We start from the raw sequence: 18,853 nt of genomic DNA on the forward strand, positions 1-18,853 counted from the left end.
AAACCATTTTTTGTTGACTGTATAAAGGAGATTACCATTATTGTACTGTATTATTGGGAAGAACAAATACAATTTCATTCATTGTGACTGTGGGGATACAGCTACCAGCAGGACCCTTATTAGACAGAGCAAACCTCTCTATGCTTTGTGTTAAAATACACAGTGGATGCTTCATGTGGAAAATAATACAAAAGATAGTCATTACAAATGCATTAAATTGATTTTGTCACTCATTTTGCACTCTGTTCATTTGCTGTACTATTTTATTAAGAGGGAAGCTGAGTATTGGTCAGTTGCATTTTATGCGGTAATATGCATAAACTTTGGGACAAGTTAGGCACACAGTTCATGTGTGTGTGGGTTGAATGAATGAATGAATAAATGTTCATTTTTTTCTGTTCCATGCTGAAGGTAACTAGACTTTAGTTTGTTTTTGATAGGTATTGTAATATTGTTTAATAGAAAAGCCCATTAAGACAGAGTTTAAAATCCTTTCACATACAAAACTCCAGTCAAACTTGGTAAGTATTATGTGCATGTAGTCCTACTAATTACACTGGTCTACAATTTTTGAGAAGTCGTCTGATTCAGAGATAAAATGTGCTATTTATTATGTATTTTGATGTGCTGAATTCAAATATGACAATTAAAACAACTGATTGGCTACTGTTTCTAAGATATTTAAGTTTTTACATTTTATGTATATTTATATTGTGTAGATAGTAGAGTTTTAATCATAAATTGTAAACAAAAGTCTTTTCATGTGTTTATGGTTGCTTTACATGATAATATTTCACCTGTCCTGTTTATGTAACACTTTAAAAATCAGCAAAAGGGTTATATAAATAAAATTTATTATGAAACAAAAGGCAAAAAACTATTCTGTATATAGTTTAGTCCTATTCAGTGTCTACTCGGCGCTTCTTGGCTTGTCTCTTGTATTCATTAAATGGAGCATCTCTTGTCACTGTCCAGCAATAGTCTGCAAGCATTGATGGGCTCCATTTGCCCTGATAGAGTTTCTCCATTGTTGCAATGTCCTGGTGAAATCGCTCGCTGCTCACTGCTCCGCAGTTCGGTGGAAAAAAAATCTAAATGAGAGTGCAAAAAATGTATCTTTAGTGACATGTTGCAACCAAGGCTTTTGTATGCCTTGAGGAGGTTTTCCACCAACAACCTGTAGTTGTCTGCCTTGTTGTTTCCGAGAAAATTTATTGCCACTAACTGGAAGGCTTTCCATGCCGTCTTTTTCTTGCCACGCAGTGCATGGTCAAATGCATCATCTCGAAGAAGTTCACGAATCTGAGGACCAACAAAGACACTTTCCTTTATCTTAGCTTCACTTAACCTTGGAAATTTTCCATGGAGGTACTTGAAAGCTGCTTGTGTTTTGTCAATGGCCTTGACAAAGTTCTTCATCAGACCCAGCTTGATGTGAAAGGGTGGTAACAAAATCTTCCTTGATTCAACAAGTGGTGGATGCTGAACACTTTTCCTCCCAGTCTCCAATGACTGTCGGAGTGGCCAATCTTTCTTGATGTAGTGGGAATCTCTTGCACGACTATCCCATTCGCAGAGAAAACAGCAGTACTTTGCTCTCTTGCTTGATCTGCAGACTGGATACTCAACAACCTTCAAATCGCCACAAAGCTGCCACTGATGTTGGTCATAGTTTATGCACTCAAAAGTTGTTTCATGTTGTCATAGGTTTCCTTCATATGGACTGCATGACCAACTGGAATTGATGGCAAAACATTGCCATTATGCAGTAAAACAGCTTTAAGACTCGTCTTCGATGAATCAATGAACAGTCTCCACTCATCTGGATCGTGAACGATGTTGAGGGTTGCCATCACACCATCGATGTTGTTGCAGGCTACAAGATCACCTTCCATGAAGAAGAATGGGTCAAGATCCTTTTGACGGTCACGGAACATGGAAACCCTAACATCACCTGCCAGGAGATTCCACTGCTGTAGTCTGGAGCCCAACAGCTCTGCCTTACTCTTGGGTAGTTCCAAATCCCTGACAAGGTCATTCAGTTCACCTTGTGTTATGAGGTGTGGTTCAGAGGAGGAGGATGGGAGAAAATGTGGGTCCTGTGACATTGATGGTTCAGGACCAGAAGTTTCATCCTCTTCCTCGTCTGACTCAAGTGAGAATGATTCTGGTGCATCAGGAACCGGCAGTCCTTCTCTGTGGGTACTGGGCGTATAGCAGATGGAATGTTTGGATAATGCACAGTCCACTTTTTCTTTTTTGACACACCTTTCCCAACTGGAGGCACCATGCAGAAGTAACAATTGCTGGTATGATCTGTTGGCTCTCTCCAAATCATTGGCACTGCAAAAGGCATAGATTTCCTTTTCCTGTTCAACTGCTGGCGAAGATTTGTTGCACAAGTGTTGCAGTATATGTGTGGGGCCCATCTCTTGTCCTGATCTCCAGTTTTGCAGCCAAAATAAAAGTGATAGGCTTTCTTAACCATAATGGTTATACTGCGCTTTTGTGATGCAAAAGTCACTTCACCACAAACATAGCAGAAGTTATCTGCACTGTTCACACAAGTACGAGGCATCTCTGCTCACTTTGGCTAAACAGAAATGTGTCCCTTTGCAAAATCAAACACTGACAAATAAGAGAGCACAACACTGTATGATTTCTAGAGCTGATATAGGGCAATTTGTTCAGCAGAGTGATGTAAGCTTCGTTATGATTGCATCATCCACGACTTCTAGGAATAACATGATGCAGTTCATATCATGCATGACGCAATACCAGCTTCAGATTACATCATTCATTGTTTTGCCTAAAAAGAAAGTACTGTCCAAACCCAGTCATAGATTTATTCATAGATCCAGTCAAAGATGTATTTTAGTAGTTTCTGGTTTAAATTGAGATCCCTTCCCTTTATAACTCACTTATCCTCTGCCATTCCCAAGTCAAGGGTCATATATACTGACCCAATAGCATATCTTGAAAACTAGAGCCAATCAACAATTTTAAGCATCATTTTCGTTCTCAGTGACCCAGAATTAGTAAAGTTTGACTACATTTATTTCAGAAGCATTTTGGCTGTAGAGCAGTGTTATCAAGTCCCGAAAACAGCTCTGCTTAAAGTAAATGGAAAGACTCTCATTGATTTTTGTGAGAGTAAGGTTGGGCCCACAGGGCTTGATTTTTCCATGCATTGAATTAATAGCAAAGCTCCTGTTAACTTCATTGGACACAGGATCAAGCCCATATTAACAAAGATTGGAATATTGAACATGAAATGAATTAGGATTGTTTGTTGCTACTGTATAACCATATATTGTGATAACCTCACAACATTGGTTGAACTGTAATGTGATATTACTTCACCTTTATCCCAGTAAGGAAAAAAAAAATCCTTGCTGCTGTTAACTGAATCAGAGCAGAAATAGCTTCTTTTCAAGAGCAGCATTGATCAGCTGTGTGCCTTTGAAGCTAGATGGACAATTATTAAATATCCTTATTACCTCCAAGTCCAAAAGACGTAATTATATGAATTAGGAAGAACTTCCACTTCAGATCCTTTAATCTTATTTTTATATTCCCCAATTGTATGTTTTCCGACAAACAAGAAGATATATAATCTAAATTAATAGCTTCAGTGCCTTCACAGAGAGTAGAACTGGCCAGAGAAACTTTGACAGAACTTTACTGCATCAGAATATGTAGTTTTGTCAAAATTGAAATGCATTGCAAAATCAGGTAGATTTTTCTGGAATTTCATTTAGATGAAAGAGGAGGAAAAAAGTTCCAACAATGTTGCAACATCCCTTTTTTACATTGTCAGAACAAAAAATTTCAAATTTGTATTTTGAAATGACTTTGTTTTTATTTTTTTAGTTTGTATTCTATTATACATTATAATACAAACTTGTACATATAAAAAGTATAAATTGAAGTGAAGCTTTTGAATTTTGTCAAAATGAAACCTTTCAATTACTTGAAACAAATAAATAAAAATTTGGAATTTTCCTCTGCGGCGAATTTCAATATTTTCAGTTTTCATTACATTTTGTAATGAAGCTAAATTTCAAAATCTCAAAATCCTTCCTGAAATGGAACTGCCATTCTCCACACAGCTCTAACAGAGACTACTGTGTTTGTCTGTAACAACTCAGAATAATAACATGCGTATCTGTTGCACAGGTAATCAGAATCAGTTTAGAAACTTTTGTGTTCTATCCAGTTTCTTAAAGGGATAAAACTCTTGTAGATTGATACAATGTGTTCAGAGAAATCTTTTCCCCTTCAGATCTCTCAGGTAACTATCTTTCATGTAAAAACAAAATAACACAAAAACACCACTAGCAAAAGATTAACTCTCCACCAGAAACAAATGTTGTGTTTCATCCTAATCACCTTCTAAGAAAATACTCCAGTCTCCTAATTTTAGGAAGCCCAGCATCTTCACATTACATGTGTTAAATTGCACCTTTAAGGTACTGCCCACACTGATGGTGGTATAGCGGCACCTTGTTCCTGTAAAAACTCCAGGAGTATAAGGGGTCATCAGCCACTGCATCACCTTTTGACAAGATGCACTATGCACACAAATCCTGAATGCAGCCTGCACCACTGCCTTTGAAGAGCAGGGAAGGGGCTCCTCTTGGCATTCTCCTCTCTCTGAAGCAACAGTCTGCACTCAAGATTCTTGGTCCCTCTCAGTGCAAGGGCTACTATTATGCCTTGCCCCTGTACAGGAGTACAAGGGAGTTTTGAAAGGAGATGCTCCCAGGATCCACCCCAATTTATGCAGTCATGCAGGGCTGAGCAGAGTGGAGTCCCTGGTGTACTTTTCAGAGTCTTTCCCTTAAACATGTACGTCTCTCTCTCATGCACAGCTGCTAATGCCAAGTGGTAGCCTTCTGCTGTGGATCTTGCCATCTGTTCCAGAGACCTTCTCACAGTTACATTCCAAGGATAAACTTAACCTTCTGCAAAGACCTTACTTCCTCATTCGGCATTTCATTGTTGCAATTACTAGTTGTCTAAACATTCTGAAGATTTTTACCCTTCAGCCCAGAAGCTAAAGGATAAAACATTCCACCATGACATTTTTTACATGAACCCAGCAGATCCAGTTGCAAGCTCCTATATTCTGACTTAAGTATCCCTTGTTTTATTCTTAGCATTCACACATAACACTGTCAAGGCTGGCAGGCCTGAAAGGTGACTCATCTTTCATATCTCTTTACAAAGTATGTAATTCTTTATACTTCTTTCTTAACAAAAATGAATGAAGTAATGAATGAAGTCCTTAGAATGAAGTATTTTAAGCCAGGGAATCTAGATAGAAAACTCTTAGTTTTAAAAGTTTCAGTTGTTCTTCCTACCTCATTTCATTTTTCCCTGCCATGATCAGTTGTAGTTTGGGTTTCCCTAACTTTGAATATCTTTCTCAGTGAACATAAGAATTGCCATAATATGTTGGAACAGTGGTCCATCTTTTAGTCAATATCCTGTTTCTGACAGTTGCCAGTACCGGTTGCTTCAGAGAAGTATGCAAGAATCCTTGTAATGAACACTTGTGGAATAACCTGCTCATAGGGAAGTTTCTACAAAACATGTCAGCATGTATACTCTTAAAGCATAAGAGCGTATATCCCATCTTAAAAAAAGAGGGGGGATGATAGTAAAATGTTGGTTAAAAAAATTTTAAAGCACTGCATGACTTGGCATTCAAGTCACAAAGGGACTTTTGGGCACTTTTAAAAATGTTACTGTCCATTTTTTACTGTTCCTAGATCTTGGCATTAGATGCTCTTATTTGTATTAGCAACAAAGCATACTTAAAATACATTTACTGTAGAGAATGTCTGTTTCTACAGTCATTGCCCAGTTCACTTCCCCACTCCATATTTTGTGTTCACAACTAGTATTTATAGAATAATAGATGGCAGAACTGAGAGACACAATTTAGGTCCTCTAAGCTGTTCCCTTGCAACATAAAAGACACTGTTCTTTATTAATTCCTCCTTTAAATGTTTTATCTGAAATCCACCTCCCTTCTTCGGTAGTCTCATCCAGCAACTAATCCATCTCACTGTCAGAGTATCCTTATTCTTAATCTCAAGGATGTAATGTAGAGAAACATTTGGCTTCTGGGAAAAGCACTGTATATTCTGTTCTACAGTTGGCTTGGAGATTGCTTTGAGATGGATGAGTAGAGAGGAAGATGCTATACTTGGCAGTGCAGCAGCTGGCTTTTTCCACTTTGAAAAACTGAGCATGTCACTGTCTTGATAAATCTAGCTTTTGATTCCCTGGTAATTTTGTCTTTCAACTTTATGAGAGGCTAAAGTTCCTCTTTTAAGGATCTCTTTCTTAATCTTATTGTTAGCCATGCAAGTATGAGATATTTGCCAAAGGAGATCTTCTTCAGCATGGTTGTATTGAGTCTCATTCATGTTTGAAAGATGAATATTGTCGAAACATTCATTTCTGGTTGTTTCTCCCAGTGGTTGGGGGAAAATACCTGTTCTTAGAAAGCCGGTTTTGATGTTGACACAGACTACTAATGGCATCTCCTCACCAAAATGATAAAAGTAATTGCTATATTTAACAATAACCATTTGACAATGCAACAAACATCCTTTAAATATAAATTGGAAATGATATTTTAGAAAACTGTAATTTTAACCAACTGCACAGGATTTACTCTAAAATTACATTGGAATACCCTATGCTGTGATTTTGCACTGATATACCTCTGTAGCCACTGGTGGGTGACCCCTCTTTTCCCCATAACACTACTTTGGGGGTCAGGGCGTGTAATAGATTATAGTTATAATCAAAATGAGTAACTTCAAACCAGTTTGAATCTGATGACGCCCCACCTCTTCCCTGCCTACATCTGTTATGTGCAAGTGCACTATACACTGTTGTGTAAACGAAAAGATTAGAATAGTCTAAAGCCTTTGAATGCCATTAGAATGTGAGCAATGGTGAGTGCCTATATCATCCTGTTATGTGGCTTTGTTGCAGGCATCATTCTTGATCTGCCAAACTGAAAAAAATGTCTTTTTGAGCTCAAAACCTAACTACCCAGTTTGGAAAGAATCTTGTCAGTCATGTAATGCAACCAAATTCAGAATCCGTTCTGGTGAATGAATGTTACTGTAATGGAACCACAGATTGTGGCTCAAATGCTTAAGCATTGCAGGGTTTTTCTTGTGGGGAGGAGAGATGATGCTTACTTATTTGCCCCAGCATAAACCAGGAGTAAGTCTATTAAAGTGAATAGTGTTACACTCATGTAAGGTATAAGTGAGATTAGAATCAGGCACTTTGTCAAAATGCTTTTGTATTTAATTAGCATAGTACCTAACAAAGTATCCAAAGAGATTAATTCATTATGGTTAAGTCACTTTAATATTGGAACATGTTCTTTTTTTCCTATTAAATGAAACCTGCACCACGCTGCCAGCACCTGCTGCCTGTAAATTCAGTGTGACCAGCTCTGGCAAGACCACTCCTGTGCAAAAGGGGATCCTCCAGTGGTATAGAGTTCATAGAATATCAGAGTTGGAAGGGACCTCAAGAGGTCATCTAGTCCAACCCCCTGCTCAAAGCAGGACCAATTCCCAACTAAATCATCCCAGCCAGGACTTTGTCAAGCCGGGCCTTAAAAACCTCCAAGGAAGGAGACTCCACCACCTCCCTAGGTAACGCATTCCAGTGTTTCACCACCCTCTTAGTGAAATAGTTTTTCCTAATATCCAACCTGGACCTCCCCCCACTGCAACTTGAGACCATTGCTCCTTGTTCTGTCATCTGCCACCACTGAGAACAGCCGAGCTCCAGCCTCTTTGGAACCCCCCTTCAGGTAGTTGAAGGCTGCTATCAAATCCCCCCTCATTCTTCTCTTCTGGAGACTAAACAATCCCAGTTCCCTCAGCCTCTCCTCATAAGTCATGTGCTCCAGACCCCTAATCATTTTTGTTGCCCTCCGTTGGACTCTTTCCAATTTTTCCACATCCTTCTTGTAGTGTGGGGCCCAAAACTGGACACAGTATTCCAGATGAGGCCTCACCAATGTCGAATAAAGGGGAACGATCACGTTCCTCGATCTGCTGGCAATGCCCCTACTTATACAGCCCAAAATGCCGTTAGCCTTCTTGGCAACAAGAGCACACTGTTGACTCATATCCAGCTTCTCGTCCACTGTGACCCCTAGGTCCTTTTCTGCAGAACTGCTACCTAGCCATTCGGTCCCTAGTCTGTAGCAGTGCATGGGATTCTTCCGTCCTAAGTGCAGGACTCTGCACTTGTCCTTGTTGAACCTCATCAGGTTTTTTTCGGCCCAGTCCTCTAATTTGTCTAGGTCCCTCTGTATCCGATCCCTACCCTCTAGTGTATCTACCACTCCTCCTAGTTTAGTGTCATCTGCAAACTTGCTGAGAGTGCAGTCCACACCATCCTCCAGATCATTAATAAAGATATTAAACAAAACCGGCCCCAGGACCGACCCTTGGGGCACTCCGCTTGAAACCAGCTGCCAACTAGACATGGAGCCATTGATCACTACCCGTTGAGCCCAACGATTTAGCCAGGTTTCTATCCACCTTACAGTCCATTCATCCAGCCCATACTTCTTTAACTTGGCGGCAAGAATACTGTGGGAGACCGTATCAAAAGCTTTGCTAAAGTCAAGGAATAACACATCTACTGCTTTCCCCTCATCCACAGAGCCAGTTATCTCATCATAGAAGGCAATTAGGTTAGTCAGGCACGACTTCCCCTTCGTGAATCCATGCTGACTGTTCCTGATCACTTTCCTCTCCTCTAAATGTTTCATAATTGATTCCTTGAGGACCTGCTCCATGATTTTTCCAGGGACTGAGGTGAGGCTGACTGGCCTGTAGTTCCCCGGATCCTCCTCCTTCCCTTTTTTAAAGATGGGCACTACATTAGCCTTTTTCCAGTCATCTGGGACCTCCCCCGATCGCCATGAGTTTTCAAAAATAATGGCTAATGGCTCTGCAATCTCACCCGCCAACTCCTTTAGCACCCTCGGATGCAGCGCATCCGGCCCCATGGACTTGTGCACGTCCAGTTTTTCTAAATAGTCCCGAACCACTTCTTTCTCCACAGAGGGCTGGCCACCTTCTCCCCATACTGTACTGCCCAGTGCAGCAATCTGGGAGCTGACCTTGTTCGTGAAGACAGAGGCAAAAAAATCATTGAGTACCTTAGCTTTTTCCACATCCTCGGTTACTAGGTTGCCTCCCTCATTCAGTAAGGGGCCCACACTTTCCTTGATTTTCTTCTTGTTGCTAACATACCTGAAGAAACCCTTCTTGTTACTCTTAACATCTCTTGCTAACTGCAACTCCAAGTGTGATTTGGCCTTCCTGATTTCACTCCTGCATGCCTGAGCAATATTTTTATACTCCTTCCTGGTCATTTGTCCAATCTTCCACTTCTTGTAAGCTTCTTTTTTGCGTTTAAGATCAGCAAGGATTTCACTGCTTAGCCAAGCTGGTCGCCTGCCATATTTACTATTCTTTCAACACATCGGGATGGTTTGTTCCTGCAACCTCAATAAGGATTCTTTAAAATACAGCCAGCTCTCCTGGACCCCTTTGCCCTTCATGTTATTCTCCCAGGGGATCCTGCCCATCTGTTCCCTGAGGGAGTCAAAGTCTGCTTTTCTGAAGTCCAGGGTCCGTATTCTGCTGCTCTCCTTTCTTCCTTGTGTAAGGATCCTGAACTCGACCATCTCATGGCATGCCCAGCCCTCTGCTGATGGGAGTGTCAAGGCCACACCTAAGCCAAACTGATTGATGGATACAGTTTGGGCTCCCAGAGGCTTTTATCAGCTGACTTATGTCAACGTAGCTAGATGATTGGTCTAATTTATGCTAAGTATATACTTGTACATGACTTGTATGTGTGCTCATGTGGCCAAGATCTGGACTACTATATGCAATGTCAGAGGGCAACACTTAGCCTATAGCCTTTTGAAGAAAAAGTTATCTTAGACTGAATGTACAGTAGTCCCCATGGCAATGCATTAGTCTATGTATATAATGGGGAGACAAGTAAAAATGGAGAAGTCTGCTGCTTTTTTCATCAGGGTGAAAGGAAAGCAGAAATCGTTGAGACGGGGGCGTGGGGGCAGGTTGAGGCTGTGAAAGTGAGGAAGCAGTTAGATTGCATTAGTTATGTTGGACAGATCAAAGGTCAAACTCTTCATTTGAGGAAAGGGGGGAATTGAATTTTGACCTAAACTGCTGAAATAGGATTAAACTCTGTCATTAAAGACTATACTGCATCAGATATTTCATAACTCTCTCTTAGTAAAGATAGAAATGAAAGGATCCAAGAGAGGAGAGTTGGATACAAAATACATATTTAAATGTTTTTCTTAATATAGATTCACCCAATAAAGAGACACAATATTCCTTCACCATTAAAAGATCCAATTTGTCTGTCTAAAACCTTCCAAGATAACAATAGTTTCACTTCCATTATTCCATCCTCAGATATGTTTCTTTTTCAACATGGAGATACTGTTGCTCATAGCAACATAAGACAGATGGGTGTCTAACTGCAACTGTGCCGCTGTTCTGTTTATCTTTATGAATTGAATTAACTGTGCAAGCTTGCTTAAAAACTTCCTCTTCTGTCTCTTTGTGGCTGTAATGAAACGTGCATTACAGTATGTATAGGTGTGTGTGTGTGTGTGTGTGTGTGTGTGTGTGTGTGAAAATAGGTTGTCCATACATTTCCGCTCAAAGGGGTCATTTCAGTTTCTTATAACTTTACTGAAGTTTAACTTTTTTGACTGAAATGTGATTATTTTTGCTTGAAAGTTTCACCAAAATAGATTGTTTTTAAGCATGGCAAAAGAGGTGGCTGGAGGAAAGCAGTTTTTCTGCTTAACACCCCTCCTGCTGGCCCCTCGCCACACACCCAAAACTTCTATTGCTTCCTGGAACCTCATGGGCTTGTGGAATATGATTTGTGAAGTTGTACATGGAAAAAGACCAGGGCTTGAGTTTCTTCCTCAATGATTGTACGTATTGCATCGAACAGAGCATTCTGCTGCTGTTTAGCAAATAGCAACACATGCCGAAATGTCTCTTCATTTTTCTTTTCACAACTACGAAATTCCATTTAATGTTTAAATTAAAAGAACATTAGAGTTGTAAAGTGAAGCGCCCAGAAGATAGCCATTGCTAAAATTAAGGCTTTCCATGCAACTTTAATTCTTCCTCCTCATGCATATGCATTATGTTACGGGGCCTGATTCTGTTTTCGGTTGCGTGGGAGTGGCTCTCATTGGGTTCAATGGGAACAGCACCTGTGTAACTGACAGCAGAATTTTGCCCACAGTGTTTAGTTCCATGATCAGATATTATTTTCCCAGAGGACCCCTGCCTGGTTCAGTGCACTTGATGGATGGTGCTTTGTGAATGAGGCAGCTGTTAAATATTTTTTATTGTTGTTCATTGTCGCCCTGCTTCAAAGAGTACACATCATACAAATCGTTCCATGAATACGATTTTTTTCTTTTTTGAGAACCCTTCCTTTTTCCACTCATCACCAGAATAGCTGAGAACCACACAAACATTAATTAATTTGTGCTCATACATTTAGTGAGGTGGGTAAACTGAGGCACGGAACAATTAAGTGACTTACCCAGAGTCCTTTAGGAAATCTGTGGCAGAGGTGGTGGTAGAATCCAGCTCTTCTGAGACCGGTCCAGTTTCTTAACAATAAGCTTGTCCTTCCTCTTACTGTGGATCATGCCTCCATTTGCTTCACAGGGTCCAACTTCTGCAGTGTCTGAAGCAAGGTACCAGCCTGAGTCAGTGCATAGTCTTGCCTCATTCACTGGAACTGAGTAAGGCAAGAATCAAAACAAATAGTCTGTGATCATGTAATAAAGAATTTATTGCAATGCAAACATACAAGGCACCAGAGTTACAATTGCAAGGACAACCTTAATTCTGGCATTTCCTTACTTTGAGCACTTGACTGTTTAAGGTTAATGCACTCTTAATGTAGGATTGGGATAAGGAATATGTTACATATGATATGACTTAATGGATTTAATTTTGGGTTTTTTAATGATCCCATGGATTTACATTTGAAGGGAGGAAGGAAATGAGGCAGTAAACTGAAAAAGAAAGCATGTAGCACATTCCCAATAAATATATGGTACATTGTTATTGTACATGTTAAGAACTCTGTTTCTATAGTAACTAGTGTAGATTGCCACTTCCCCTAGTGTTTGGAATATTATCAAAGTCAATTTTGCTGATGCTGTGCAGGGCACATCCAGTGAACGCTACAGTAGTTTACTGCTGGTAATATGCTCTGTGTAGTTTTGAGATGCGTGAGCAACACATTTGGGTAAACAAAGATAGGATTTAGGGAAACGTTTCTCCCTACCATGCTGAAATAGTGTCTCACCCACTCAGAGTGCTGTGATATAAAACATTTCCTTTTTCATACTATGCAAAGACTAATCTATGTTTTAATCTTATCACAAGGAGCAAGAAGAAAAGTAGTTAGGTATGTTTCCAAATCTTGGATTAAATGTACGCATTTTGGTTTAACAGCATTTGTCTGTGGAAAGAATCGTCATGTCTGAAATTCACTCTTAGACGGGGGGCAGCAGGAGGCTGATGTATCACTTAAGCCCCAAAATAAGGCTTAGTTGGGATTTAAATGGTACATTGGCTTCCTCCTGGCCCTCTGCCCCATAGGTGAATATCTTTCCCAGAATATAGTGAAGAAAGGTTCTTTTTTTGTCCAGAGAAATTATGCATCCTCAAATAGAGAGCATTTTTTCTTTGTTTTATACCTACCTCATGTAGGGCATAATAGGACAAGCCCCAGAAACCTTTCAGACTCCATCAGTAGGTGGCAAATTATATGAACTTATTTATATTCCCATCTCCAATACAGTCTTGTGCAGCAAAGTATTTGCAAGGTTTCTGGCTCTTTCCTACTGGACCAACCAGGAACAGGCATCTCCCTTCCTTGAGAACTCAGTGCATACTAGGCTCAACTAGCCTAGGTCCTCCCCCCTCACTGCCTTCCTGGGTCTTCTTTTATACTTCTCATCTGCTGGCTAATTGGTTCACTAGCCTGATCAGCTAATTAGTTGCATATCCCCAATCAGCCTTCGCCAGGGGAGCTGATTGGTGCCTAAGTGATCAGAGTGCTGGCTCATTTATTAGTTCCCAGGACTTTGTTACATAGGGCCTACTCCAACCTCTATTGAAGTAATCATTGATTTCAATGGGCATTGGATTGGGGCCTCAGCAAATGGAAGACTGATGTCTTCTGCAGGAAAAAGAATGTTTATTTCAGGGAGATGCAGCTTGATTTTAAAGAGTCACAATTAGGTGGCCACTGTAGTTTTGAGAGCAGAACTTTCTTTTGTGCTTGTTGTAAATACATGGAGATGTTACAGAAGTTTCTCTCTTGCTCTGTTCCCTTGCAGATGGATGAGATAAAAGGCAAAGACAGAGTGATTTTGGCTTTGGAAAAAGATCTTGGTGTCCAGGCAGGCCATGCACAAAAGCTGCTGCTTCAGAAAGAAGCTTTGGATGAACAGCTTGTCCAAGTAAAGGAGGCAGAACGGTACCATGGTAGCCCCAAGAAGGAACTTCCTGCTGGAATAGGGGATATCACTGAAATGATGGGAAGCCCGGTAAGAGAAGCAGATCGTCTTCATAGGTCAGTTATTGTATCCGCTTTCACAGCATTTCCAGATGCTCTGAAAACACAGAATTGTGAGTTATGTTTAATTCTTGCCAAAGGAGCATTGCACTGGTAACAGCACTGTATGTTGCATTGTTGCGGTAAAAGTAACTCCACTTTTTTGAGTATTAAAAACTTCACTTGGCTCTTGAATTTTGAAGAATGTTTAAAACATTTGAATTTAGACCATTTAAACTGGTAAATGTGGCCACAATGTGAGGTTATTACTTGTAATTGATGACTGATTAAGTGCGTTTCTCCAGTTGCAATGATGAACCATTTGTTTCCTTCAGACATTTATTTTATGAATATGAACTATTCTATACAACAACAATAGTATTCATGGTGTATGCATACACTGAATGCAAACTCTGCCTGCTATAATCTAAGTACATGTTTCTGTGTAGTAAATGAATATTTGAAAGGAAAAAAAACCCTTTTTGGTTTGTATGTTTTTAAAGGAACAGCATATGGATGAACGAGACATACGGAGATTTCAACTAAAAATCGCTGAACTGAATGCTGTAATACGGAAGCTGGAAGACAGAAATACCCTTTTAGCAGATGAAAGAAATGAACTGGTAAAATAATTAGTAATAACACAGATGGTGACTTGCAGGATAATATCATAATGGTACTCAGAGAAGTTGTGTTTTCAGGCAGAGTTTAACTTATTTGTCTCTGTTGCTAACCAACTGAAATATTGTAGAACTTAAAGATTTTTTTAAATGTTCCTATTTGGTTGATTTACTTTCCCTTATTTCTTGTCCCTTTGTTGTATGTCCCTTCATCACAGGCATTCTTTGCAAGTAGCTTGACTCAGATATTCTCTATTTTCTTTCCTTTGATTCTTACAAGGTCCCTTAAGAACTGATTTTAAAAATATTAATCATTGTCTTTATTGCTTTTTAGTTTTACTTAATATGTATATATTCTAAGAAGAAACTGTGTCCCTTTACACCCAAACATGACCTCTATAGAGGTCATTCACTGAAGTTAAGATGTTTAAAGAATTAACTAATTAATAAATAATAATTAAATAATTTCCATGCGAATTCACCATTTCTTTCTTCCACACGTCTTTCCCAGGAATATTTTTTTCTATCTCCTATTTCTAAGGTGTCTAACACCATAGTAGCTAATCAGCCAGGACTTTGAAACTGCTGGTGTAGAGAGAGAACAGTAGTATGCTATTTTCTGGGTGCTTTTCCTTTTCACTGAATGGTTCATTTGGGCACAAGGATGGAGCATTTGCAGGGTTCAGAGCTAAATCTGTTGTCCTCCAGGCTGTCATTCCATGTAAAAGTCACTTTCCTTTTTCAAAGAGAAGGAAATTTAACATAAGAAACTCAACTTTGGAAAAGGGTTAGAAATGATTCATCCTCCTTTTCATCTTCTTCAGAACTCTCTACAAATAGTTCACACAAAGGGGGCACCAAATTATGAGTGGTAGCTTGCATGCAGCATTTGGTAATATACTGCACCATGACATGTATGTAATCTATGTAACTAATTTATTGTATTACTCTTTGAAGTAATGAAACTTGACAATGCCACCATTGTTTTGTGAACTTCTTACGCTGTCTAAGAGCTACAAAGCTTGTTTTTCTAATGGAAAAATCTACCATTGCCTAATCTCCAGGGAAACTCTTGAAATAAGAGGAGGTATTGTGGGTGAGAGATAGCAACTTAGAAATGGAAGGAAATGAGGAGCATTTAATAAATATATTTTCTTGGATAGTTAGGGTGCAATTTTCAAAAGCATTCAGTGTTGGTCTAACTCTGCTCTTATTAAAGTTAATGGTAAAACTCTCATTGATTGCAATGGAAGCAGCGTTATGACAACACTGAGAACTTTTGAAAATCCCACCTGTATGTCTTGGCAGTAGCAAAGGATAATTCATTCACTCTGGTTAAGTTTAGAATGTTCCATAACATGAGCTATGCAGGGGTGCAGGAACCAGGGGTGCGGAGGGTGCTGCAGCACCCCATGGCTTGAAGTGGTTTCCATTATATACAGGGTTTACAGTTTTGTTCAATGGCTCTCAGCATCCCTGCTATACAAATTGTTCCAACACCACTGGAGCTGTGTGTTTGTTTCTAAATTGACACCTGGTTTCTGGCATGGTAAATGTAACATGCTCTTCATGTGATTTGTACAGTATTTGACTGGTGTGGATATTGTACGAGGTTTTCAAATCACCTTACTGGTTTATCAGTTTTAGGCTATTGTTTTGGTATTGAAAGGCTCTGCTTTGTGATGAATGGACTTAATTGAGCTATGATACCTTGACTTAATTTACATAGGGGGAGGGATAGCTCAGGGGTTTGAGTATTGGCCTGCTAAACCCAGGGTTGAGAGTTCAATCCTTGAGGGGGCCAGTTAGGGATCTGGGGCAAAAATCTGTGTGTGGGGATTGGTCCTGCTTTGAGCAGGGGGTTGGACTAGATGACCTCCTGAGGTCCCTTCCAACCCTGATATTCTATGATTCTATGAAAACTTCAGAAGAGTTCATTTGTGAAACAATATGAAGGTTTTGTCTTCCTTTATTTATTCTTGAGTAACGAAATACCTGTCTTCAAATACTGACTTACCTACCATAACTAAAATATTATCTAGTAAAATCCAGTACTCTTTTTTCTTTCCCCAGGGCCGCCCAGAGGATTCAGGGGGCTTGGGGCAAAGCAATTTTGGGGGCCCCTTCCATAAAAAAAAGTTGCAATACTATAGAATACTATATTCTCATGGGGGCCCCTGCAGGGCCCGGGGCCTGGGGCAAATTGCCCCACTTGCTTCCCCCCTCTCCCCCCGGGCAACTCTGTCTTTCCCCCAGTGACTGGTCATTCTGTTTGCAAGCAACGGTGCCAGTTTTGTCTTGGCTCTGTCATAGTAGATATATCTTTGAAGTGCCAAGGGCAGGGAAAATCTGTAGCCCCTCTGATGGAGCGAGCCACTGAATCCTCATGTGTGTTGGTATGGGGGACCCTCTCCAGCCCTGCTGCATATGACGCTGCAGAGGCTCCCACGGTGGCTTTCTCCCCCCGTGACCCACTTGGGTGCTTTGGTACTGCTGTTTGCACCGAGACTCCAACTGTCTGTGGCACCAGCATGCTCAGTACCAATGGTACCTCCATCATCAGGGGGCACCAATTCCTGCCTCATTCTGGACGTCAGATGAATTGGACTGCCTGTTGGCTCCCTCGGGCATCACTCTGCCTTGGCCCCGAGATCCCAGGGTTCTCATGAATCCCAGTCAGGGTCATCATCTTCCCACTTCGCATCCTCTGACAAGCTCCAAGGGCCAGTGGATCAATATGGACCAGGGTTGGCACATGCCCCATGGCTGGGGCAGAGGTCCCTGGCCCGGCCCCTACTGACCACCAATGTTCTCCCCATATTAGTGGCCTCCTTGGACTCAGTGGGTTACTACTTGCTTGCGGAGATCCTGCTCCTTGTCCCAATCTAAGCCAAAGTCACCCGTCAGGTTGATGGGGGTGACTGCGCATTAGCCAAAAGCCCAAGCATTGATTGTCTTCTTCCCTGCAGAGTCACCAGAGTTCTCCCTCCTGGGTGCTTCTTCCTGGGAGCAAGAGCCAGTTGTGGACTTTAAAGCATACCAGGATCTTTTATGCCACATAGTCTCATCCCTCAGCATCAATGTGAAGTTTCTCCAGGAGAACACACTCAAACTGCTAGACATTTTGCAGCCTGCTGTCCCTGGGAGAGTGGCCCTCCTGATTAAAGATGAACCCCTTGAGCTGGCGTGAGTCCACCGCCTCAGTACCACCAGTGGTTAAGTGCGTGGAAAAGCACTATTTTGTTCCTATGCAGGAATATGAAGGGTTCTATTTCCACTCAGTCATGAATTCCCTGGTTGTAATGGTAGTAAATGTCAGGGCCCAGCAGGATAGGTTCACATCTACCACCAAGGACAGAAACTCCAAGCAGTTGGAATTTCTGGGCAGAAAGATCTATACCTCCTTGTCCCTTCAGATGAGGATCGTGACTCAACAAGCTTTGCTGTCCAAGTATAATTTCCTCAATTGGTCAGCCATATCTAAATCTGAGGACTAGTTGCCTGCCCTGACGTCTAGCATGAGGAATTTCATGAGTTTGTTATGGAGGCTGCTTTGCAGCAAAATGACCCTGAAGTCCACCCTTGACTTTGCAGACACCTGGGCCAGGGTGATGGCCTCAGTGGTAACTATGAGGAGGGCTTCGTGGTTTCAAAACTGTGGGATCACTTTGGACGTCCCGCAAGCCATTGAAGACTTGCCCTTTGACAACCAGGTCTAGTTCTTGGACAAGACTGATGATACTTTGCATTTCTTTAAGGATTCCAAGGCTACCTTGAGGCCTTGGGAGTGTACATGCCTTCTGTGCAAAGATACCATTATGGGGTACAGCAGCAATACTGCCTGCAGCATTCCTTTTATTCAATCTTCCCCCCTGAAACAGTGGGACTACCCTACAAAGAGGGATAAAGAGAAAGCAGTCAGGTTCAGGCCTGCTAAGCACCCATTTTGACTCCTTAGTCCAGAGCACTGGTCCAGTCATTACTCTGTCCTCTTTATCCCCCCTATGGCTTTGGGAAAAGGCTGGCCTGTTTTTATAATGCTTGGGATTTGATTACTTCCGACAGCTGGATCCTAGCAATCCAGTCCAGTTCTTCTCCACGCCCCTTCCCACCCACACACACACCCACACTGTCTTTCTTCAAGGACCCCTCTCACAAGACGCTGCTCATCAAATAGGTCAACTCTGTGCTAACATTGGAAGTAGTGGAGGAGCTCCTGCAGGAACACTGGGGCCCCAGCTTCTCCTCCCAGTACTTCCTGATACCAAAATCCAAGGGCAGGATGAGACCCATTCTTGAGCTTCATGGCCTCAACAAATTCATCAAGTACCTGAGATTCTGCATGGTTACTATTCTGGCTATCCTCCCAGCACTGTCTCAGAATGGCTGGTTCACTGCTCTGGTCCTTCAGGTGCCTACTTCCTGTGACTCAGCAGAATTGCCACATGAAGGTGTCTTTGTTTTGTGGTAGAATGCTGCTTTCAGTACATGGTTCTCCCATTTGATCTCTCTTCTACCCC

General features: G+C 41.1%; 1 protein-coding gene across 5 annotated transcripts in view; it reads left to right on the plus strand.

Annotated features, from left to right (window-relative positions):
• The window catches only part of JAKMIP1 (janus kinase and microtubule interacting protein 1), a 250,316-nt gene that overhangs the window by 141,346 nt on the left and 90,117 nt on the right, over positions 1–18,853 (plus strand). For all 5 annotated transcript variants that reach the window (XM_054031023.1, XM_054031019.1, XM_054031022.1 and 2 more), the window contains 2 exons: positions 13,496–13,705; positions 14,217–14,336. In XM_054031023.1, coding sequence (XP_053886998.1) covers positions 13,496–13,705; positions 14,217–14,336 — 330 coding nt within the window. The remainder of the gene's footprint in view (positions 1–13,495; positions 13,706–14,216; positions 14,337–18,853) is intronic.

The sequence above is a fragment of the Malaclemys terrapin genome, chromosome 5, assembly GCF_027887155.1.
Source record: "Malaclemys terrapin pileata isolate rMalTer1 chromosome 5, rMalTer1.hap1, whole genome shotgun sequence".
NCBI lineage: Eukaryota > Metazoa > Chordata > Testudines > Emydidae > Malaclemys > Malaclemys terrapin.